This window comes from Micromesistius poutassou (genome assembly GCF_964030765.1).
Source record: "Micromesistius poutassou genome assembly, contig: SCAFFOLD_1443, whole genome shotgun sequence".
Taxonomy (NCBI): Eukaryota; Metazoa; Chordata; class Actinopteri; order Gadiformes; family Gadidae; genus Micromesistius; species Micromesistius poutassou.
This window is the reverse complement of record NW_028177431.1, coordinates 5,001-13,589: the sequence shown is the minus strand read 5'-3', so window position 1 is coordinate 13,589 and position 8,589 is coordinate 5,001. Positions and strand designations below refer to the sequence as shown.

At 47.1% G+C, this 8,589-nt stretch overlaps 1 protein-coding gene and 1 long non-coding RNA gene across 2 annotated transcripts in view; one reads left to right on the top strand and one right to left on the bottom strand.

Moving 5' to 3' along the window:
* Positions 1–103: 103 nt before the first annotated feature.
* Positions 104–3,166, top strand: LOC311376140. Its single transcript, XR_014643860.1, has 3 exons — positions 104–196; positions 929–954; positions 2,354–3,166. It is a non-coding gene; the product is annotated as an uncharacterized lncRNA (long non-coding RNA).
* Positions 3,167–6,967: 3,801 nt separating this feature from the next.
* The window catches only part of LOC311376141 (adenosine receptor A1-like), a gene marked incomplete at both ends in the record, with an annotated part of 2,551 nt that continues 929 nt past the window's right edge, over positions 6,968–8,589 (bottom strand). The window contains 2 exons of the mRNA XM_084491017.1: positions 6,968–7,850; positions 8,291–8,475. Of these exons, the coding sequence (XP_084347143.1) occupies positions 6,968–7,850; positions 8,291–8,475 (1,068 nt within the window). The remainder of the gene's footprint in view (positions 7,851–8,290; positions 8,476–8,589) is intronic.

Genomic DNA, 8,589 nt, shown 5'->3' with positions numbered 1-8,589 from the left:
CTTCGTGTTCAGTCGTTGACTTCACGGTCACAGGGAGATTTGCGGTTGCGGTTGTTGTTGTTGTTGTTGTCGTTGCGCCTGACGACGGCTTCCTCCCCCGCTCCAGGAGACGATGAGCTGTCCAGCCCCTCCCAAGATGCATCTGGGCTGGAAGAGGTGATGGAGCAGCTCAACAACTCCTTCCCCCACAGCCAGGGTGAGAGCGAACACACACACACACACGCACACACACACACGCACACACACACACACACACAGACAGACACGCACACAGACACGCACACAGACACGCACACAGACACGCACACGCACACACACACGCACACAGACATGCACACAGACACGCACGCGCACACGCACACGCACACAGACACGCACACACACACAGACACGCACATGCACACGTGTGGAAAGCCAAAGAGGCCAAAGAGGTCACAACTACGCCTCATTGCAGACTGGTATGGATTTATAGCAACGTTCTGCGTTTAAGCATTCCTAATGTTTCATTCAGCCGTCTTGGGGGTTAACAAAGGCCTCTTCTACAGCCTTCTCTCTGAACTCTGGTGTCTTTTTGCACTGATGTTTTTTTGTAAGTTTCTCTATGTTCAGACACCAGCTGTTTCCAACAGGGTCAGAGGTCATAGGTCAGGTCCTGGGTGGGGCTGTTTCCAACAGGGTCAGAGGTCATAGGTCAGGTCCTGGGTGGGGCTGTTTCCAACAGGGTCAGAGGTCATAGGTCAGGTCCTGGGTGGGGCTGTTTCCAACAGGTCAGAGGTCATAGGTCAGGTCCTGGGTGGGGCTGTTTCCAACAGGTCAGAGGTCATAGGTCATAGGTCAGGTCCTGGGGGTCACACAGCTCATGTGTTTGTTCCTCTCTTCCCGTCTCTCTTTCCATCTCCTTCATTTTCCCTTCGTCCCCGCGGCCCAGCAGGGAGACGGGGACATCTGTAGGAGGTCAGTCGCTGCTCTCTCTTTACCTCTCTCTTTGTCTCTCTCTGTCTCTATGTCCCTCTGTCTGTCTCTCAGTCTGTCTGTCTGTCTCTCGGTCTGTCTCTCTGTCTGTCTGTCCCTCTGTCTGTCTGTCTCTCAGTCTGTCTGTCTGTCTCTCGGTCTGTCTCTCGGTCTGTCTGTCTGTCTGTCTGTCTGTCTGTCTCTCGGTCTGTCTGTCTGTCTGTCTGTCTGTCTGTCTCTCAGTCTGTCTGTCTGTCTCTCGGTCTGTCTGTCTGTCTCTCGGTCTGTCTGTCTGTATGTCCCTCTGTCTGTCTGTCTCTCGGTCTGTCTGTCTGTCTGTCCCTCTGTCTGTCTGTCTCTCGGTCTGTCTGTCTTTATATCTCTTATCTCTCTGTCTTCATGTCTCCCTCACTCCATCTTAATGTCTCTCTCTATTTATCTATCTGGCTTTATGTATCTTTATTTCACTGTCTTTGTCTCTTCATCTGTCTCTTTCATTTTAGCTCATGTCTTTATGTCATTCATTCATCATTCTCTCTTAAGCTCATTTATGTATTCATGTCCCTCTCTCATATAGTTGAGTCTTTCTCTCATGTCTCTCTCGTTTGACTGTCGAGTATCAATATATCATTGTCATTTTTTAAATACAGTTTTTGAAAACACCTCTTGCGGGTTTTGTTTTTCTTCAGCAAATTAAAAGAATGTGATTTGTTAACCGAGGAAAATCCCGGTCCGTCTCTTTTAATAACCTTATGCAGACTATTGTGTACAAAGCGTTCAAGCTTTTCTATTGTCAACCTTAGATGAGAACATGCGTCATTCAATGTTATTAATCCACTGCCTCTCTCTCTCTCTCTGTCTGTCTCTCTCTCTCTCTCTCTCTCTCTCTCTCTCTCTCTCCCTCCCCAATTGAATTCACAAGAGCTTTATTGGCATGCAAAACAAATGTTGACATTGCAAAAGCAAGCAGAGAGTATCACAAAGGATAAATAATGTAATTAATATTATCTGATTGTATTCATAATAATTTACCATGAGGCTCATTTAGAAAAGGTGAACTTGTAGACGCAGATTAGAATAATTAAACAAAATAGTAATATTGATGATAACAATGTCAACAATTTAAAGTGTATTTAAAAAAGACTTAAAGCTGATATCAGCTATGGTGCTCAAACAACTTTTTGATTCAAATGTGTTTTGATTGAGTCTCATGTTTCTCGTAGCTATAGCAATACCCAGCAGTAAACAACAATACATGAGAACCGTGAGACTGAATCAAAACACGATTCAACCAAAACAAAAAGAGGCAACCAACAATGGGTGATGGCAGCTTTAAAGTTGGCTACATATAAAATACAAAAATAATTAAACTAAGTCTCCCTGTGTCCACCTCTCCCTCCAGGGCCCAGTGTGGGCAGCTTGTTCCACATGGCCGATGACCTGGGTCGGGCCATGGAGTCATTGGTCAACGTGATGACGGACGGGCAGAACGGGGAATAGCACTAGGCCAAACCCAAGACCCTCCCCTCCAAAGGTCCCGCCCACAACCTTCTCCCCGCCTTCCATTGGCCCCCCCCCCCCCCCCCCCTCCCTCACCAATCAAACGCATGCTTTTCTAGTCAAACAACTGGATTGAACACACAGTTTACAAAGAGAATATATATAACGTCTATTTTTGTGAAGGACTGCAGTTACACACAATGACATTAAAAAAAAAACAATTAGAAAATGACAAAAATTATAACTTGTAGATTTCAGTAGTTTCTTAAAAAAAAAAAGTCCTAAAATGGTTTTATTATTAACAGAGGCTGGTTTTTAAACTTCTATGCAATTGTATAAAAAAAACTGAGGGAAAAATCAAAGAAAGACTAAAATACAAATACATGTATTGGACGTGATCGTATATTTGCCATCTCTTTGTAACTGAAAAAAAAAAGGACGCATTTCAGACATTTGTAATGAAAAAGAATGATTGTAATCATATGGGTGCTTTCTAAGAGGAACATGTCTTTCTACAACAGAATATATACTACTGTCGAGGCAAAACACTCACTCTGGAATTAAGTGTGTGTTAACGACAAGATGTTTAAGGATTTTGTCCTGTGTGTGTGTGTGTGTGTGTGTGTGTGTGTGTGTGTGTGTGTGTGTGTGTGTGTGTGTGTGTGTGTGTGTGTGTGTGTGTGTGTGTGTGTGTGTGTGTGTGTGTGTGTGTGTGTGTGTGTGGAGGTTTGCCTGCCTCCACATTGCATAAAAGCATCTTCGTTCCACCCACATCCCTCCATCTTTTAATCTTCATCATCTATTCATCCATCCAGCTATCCATCCAATAATCCATCGTCCCAAGGGATTATGTAGTCATGGCTACCTTATATTTAATTTCAAGACCAAGTGCTATCCATAGAGTTAAAAAAAAAAAAAGGCCCATTTCAGAACTGCCATTAGGCCAGGCTGTTGCTAAGCAATATGAAACAAATTTAGGGAAATATTTTATCCTTTTCTATTTAAATTGAGTATAATGACATTTTGGTATTTAAACTGAACGTTGAAGTATGTCATCTGAATCAACTTAACTTAACCACAATTTGTTTTAGCCGTCCCGTTCTAACTTTTCGTAAAAAATAAGCTATTGTGAATAATCCAGTTGATTAATATTCAACTGGGTTTTAAATCAAAACTCTAACATCATTTAATTATTTTCGTTTGAAGGTAGCTTAATCGCTGTGATAATGTTGCTAGCTACTTGCTTTAGCCTTCTGCTAATAGAACATTCATGAAATTAACTTGGTATGAACATGAAACAGCAGCATCTTGACGGAGCATAGCTCCAATGACAATACAATGTAGTCAGAATCTGTGATTTTAAGATATGGATTTACTTAGAAAAAGAACCGCTGCGTTTTTTAATTCACGTCCATCGATGGTTCTGCACTGGGCCTTTTTTGTGTACGCGCGCCGTCTATCGATGTTATTAGCACTGGAATTTACTGGAATGCAATGCAAGCTTTACATCACTGCAGTGAAGATCTCGCGTATCTAAAATAAGGGTTCATGTATTTCTTTTTGTCTTTTTGTTTGGAAATTGCCTCATTGTTCAGGTTGCAGTGTTTTTGCTGAGGCACTAGGAGCAAATACTGTACGTAATAGAGCATAAAAGATGTTTGCTAAAAAATACTGGAAGAGGAGAATGTAGTATATTTGTTTGTTTTTTTCCGTTTCGTTTGAATCGACGCACGACAGTATTAGTGGCTGGCTTCTACCTGGGTCCTTTTTTTCTCCAAAAATGAAATTTCTTAAACATGCTAAAAAAAACAAGCATCTTTCCCCCCCAGAAGTGATTGAAGTTCTAGGAGAGCCCATAAAGCAAGCTCTACCTCGAATGAGTCCTATGGTTCAAGGCATTTACTCATCATACCTCCATAGTTGGAACTGTTTCTTTCAAATTCTTCAAATTAATTAATTAATTAACAAACCACATTAATTAGCGTTGTGTGTGTCCACGCATTAATCAGAATGTCAAGATGGACGCCCTTCTCTTCCCTGTGGGCTGTTTGTTTCCATCAAACAGTCTGCACAACTAGAAATCATTTTCTCTTCCTGTCGAATGAGTGACCGTTGGCCAGCTGCTAACAGTGGAACACCCTAGTAAATCAAGATAAAGCAGTGTTTATCTTTATTTACAACACCCTAGTAAATCAAGATAAAGCAGTGTTTATCTTTATTTACAACACCCTAGTAAATCAAGATAAAGCAGTGTTTATCTTTATTTACAACACCCTAGTAAATCAAGATAAAGCAGTGTTAATCTTTATTTACAACACCCTAGTAAATCAAGATAAAGCAGTGTTTATCTTTATTTACAACACCCTAGTAAATCAAGATAAAGCAGTGTTTATCTTTATTTACAACACCCTAGTAAATCAAGATAAAGCAGTTATATTTGTGCTTTAAACAAGCAAACTTGGGACGCGCTCACTCGAACGTTTTTTTTTTTTGGGGTTGAATACGATAATCTGAAATATTGAGTTTTGTGCCGTGTGAGGTGTTTATTTCAGCATGTGTGACCTAATGCAGTCTTTGTTTTTCTTCAACGCCGGAGAGTTTTGGAAACAGCGCGCAGGCGCAAACAGCACTGTCCATACGTCCCGCTCTGAGTTTGGATTCACACACTGGGTTTCCGATTGAGTTTAACTTTAACTGTATTTAATTTCTCCCCCCCCCCCCCCCCCACCCCCCTGCCATGTTTTGTCATTTTTCCCACCCTTCAATTACTCATCGATACTCCACAACATATCAGATTCCACCAAATATATGCCTTACTACTGTATTATAAAATGCTTTACTGTATATCAATAAAGCACGCAGTTATGTTGAAGTGCTTAAGTGGTTTTTTTGTGTTAACCGTCACTGCTGTTTTTAATGGTTCCATCTGTCTCCTCGCTCAACAATCTGTCTTTTATAAATGAGGCACTAAACCCGGTTTCCCTGCGCAGTATGAAAAGCTACGAAAGAGGATTTGGGCCACATGTTAAAAAAAAAGTTTAAAATCTGAATTCTGAGATTAGTTGCAAAACGTGCTGTAGGCTTGGTCATTTAAATTGTTAAGTTTTAAAAAGCTTGTTTTTTGGGTCCTGGTTTTTACACACATCACTTATGGTGCATTCCCACCACAGGGTGCGGGTCGGTTCGGTCTGCTAAGGTGCGGCACGGGTCGCGTTTCTACCGCCAAAAGTGGGCGTGACCCGGACTGAGCCGTACTGAGCCGTACTCGTCTCGCGGTACTCCTCCGTTGTTGAGCAGTTTGAGCTACACACGCCGTCCGTTGATTGGTCCACAGAATCGTCCCTTCCTTGCGACAGGGGGGGGATTTCTGGACAACGCCGAAAGCGTCGTTTATTGAAGAAAATGTGACGCAAAAGTTTGACGTCCTTCTTGGACGTCCTACATTGTTGCTCTGTTCATTGTGCGTGTTCTTCTTTTTCGTTGGATTTATTAGCAGGCTGCACTGTGTCGGGCTGCTATGAGATCACGATGATTCCGTAGATAGATAGATGGATAGATAGATAGTCCTTTATTAATCCCCCTTAGGAGAAATTCACAAGTGACCCGCAGTACAGTGGGAAAAGAGTGCGAAAACAAGAGTGTGTGTATATATACAAATAAATTTACCAATTTGAAATAAAATATAATAAACTATTAGAATAAGATAAAACATACTATATACATGTAACTGTCCGTTTGTAGGGGACTTGTGCATACAAATATGACTATAGGTATAAATGTGCCAAAGTGTAAATGTAGCTGCCGCGGCTATCGCCGTCCGGCTTAAACCCCGCCCACCATAAGGGTACTGTCTTAAACCCCGCCCACCATAAGGGTACTGTCTTAAACCCCGCCCACCATAAGGGTACTGTCTTAAACCCCGCCCACCATAAGGGTACTGTCGGCGGTGGAAACGCGAGCCGTAACCGAGCCGGGCCGAAGCGGACCCTCACTACTGGGCTGAGGCGTGCTGGTCTGAAGCGTACCCTCACTACTGGGCTGAGGGGTGCTGGTCTGAAGCGTACCCTCACTACTGGGCCGAGGGGTGCTGGTCTGAAGCGTACCCTCACTACTGGGCTGAGGGGTGCTGGTCTGAAGCGGACCCTCACTACTGGGCTGAGGGGTGCTGGTCTGAAGCGTACCCTCACTACTGGGCTGAGGGGTGCTGGTCTGAAGCGTACCCTCACTACTGGGCTGAGGGGTGCTGGTCTGAAGCGTACCCTCACTACTGGGCTGAGGGGTGCTGGTCTGAAGCGTACCCTCACTACTGGGCTGAGGGGTGCTGGTCTGAAGCGGACCCGCCGGTGGAAATGCGATATTAAGTCACACACCTCATCACAATGTGAGCAAAACGATCTCAAAATGTGCTGGTAGGTAAGATTTACGAGCCACCTGTCAGCTATAAGTGAGGGAAAAGGTGTCATATGCACATAGAAACATCGACGTGCTGTGCGTACGAAACCCCTTTACTGGCCCTCTAGTGGCGCTTCGGTGTACTACACCACGGGCACATTCCTCGGAGCGTGTGCCTGAAGGACCTCATCCGGTAGGCGTACAGCAGGGGGTTCAGCGCCGAGTTGGCGTGGGACAACAGAATGGCGGCCAGCGTGATGCTCATGGGCACGGGGCACTGCGGCCGGAGCAGCAGGACGCAGTTGATGAGGTGGATGGGCATCAAGCACACCATGAACAGGAAGAGGACCAGGAAGAGGGAGGTGGCCTTCTGGATCTCCAGGCGGGCCCGCGCCGCGCCGGGTCTGTTGGACTCCGGGGGGCGGTCGTCCGACCCGGAGCGGGAGGTCCCGGTGGACGGCCTGGACATCTTCCGGAACACGGCGGTGGTCTTTGTTTGGATGACCGGTCCGAAGGTGTGTTTGGGGGTCCCTGGTACTGCTGGTTCACCGGGGTCTGGTGCTCCCCCTGCCCCACGCTGAGCCTCTAATCTGGGGGTGGTCTCCCCCCCTCTGGGGGCCCCAGGCCTGCTCCACACGGGAGGGGAGCCCACCTCCTCACCTGCAGCGCGCCTCAGGGTGATTCTTTGGCCAGCCCCACCCACCCCGAGGTCGGCAGCACCCACGGGGGCTCCAGCCTGGGGCACTGACCCTAACTCTCTCTGACCCCCCACCCCCCCCCTGGTGACGGAGACCACCACCGCCGGCGGCGGCGGCGGGGGGGTGGGGCTGGCCTCAGACGGCGATGGCCCCCCCCTGGCCATGGCGATGCGGCGCAGCTGGTGGCGCATGGTGTAGAAGATGTGGGCGTAGATGACGAACATGACGAGCAGCGGCAGGAGGAGGAGGCCGAAGAAGTTGAAGTAGACCATGTAGGTCATGTCCACCACGCAGGTGAAGAGGCAGTAGCTGCAGTGGTGATGGAAAACACACAAATGTCACTGTCAGCCCTAAGCCTACCCTATGGAATAATCACCACTTCACCTCCGTTCTGCCCCCTCCCTGACACAGCCCTAACCCTACCCTATGGAATAATCACCACTTCACCTCCGTTCTGCCCCCTCCCTGACACAGCCCTAACCCTACCCTATGGAATAATCACCACTTCACCTCCGTTCTGCCCCCTCTCTGACTGTTCAAAAAGCACCTCAAAACACACCTCTACTCTTTGACCTACCCTCCTTAACCCTCCCACATATTTTCAACCTCACTTTGCACTACAACACTCGGGTGTCTTACCCCACCACCACCACCACCACCACCGACACACTTGGACGACGACTCTCGGGTGTCTTACCCCACCAGCACCACCACCACCACCACCACCGACACACTCATGCGACTCTTACCCAGCGTCGTGGCTCTGACCTTGCCAGTCCATGAGGGGCACGGAGCCCGAGACGAGCGCCAGGCTCCAGGTGAGGAGCAGCGCCACGCGGGCGTTCCTGGGGCTCATGACCCGCTGGTAGTGGAAGGGACGCAGGATGGCCACGTAGCGCTCCACCGCCACCGCCAGCATGCTGAGGATGGAGCTCTGGGAGAGGGAGAGAGAGACAGGGGGTCGGGGGGGCCGGGGGTCAAAGGTTCCTCGTGAACTTCAATCTTCAGGTGATCAAAGGTTGGGACCCACCGCTCTACCTGCTCTTTA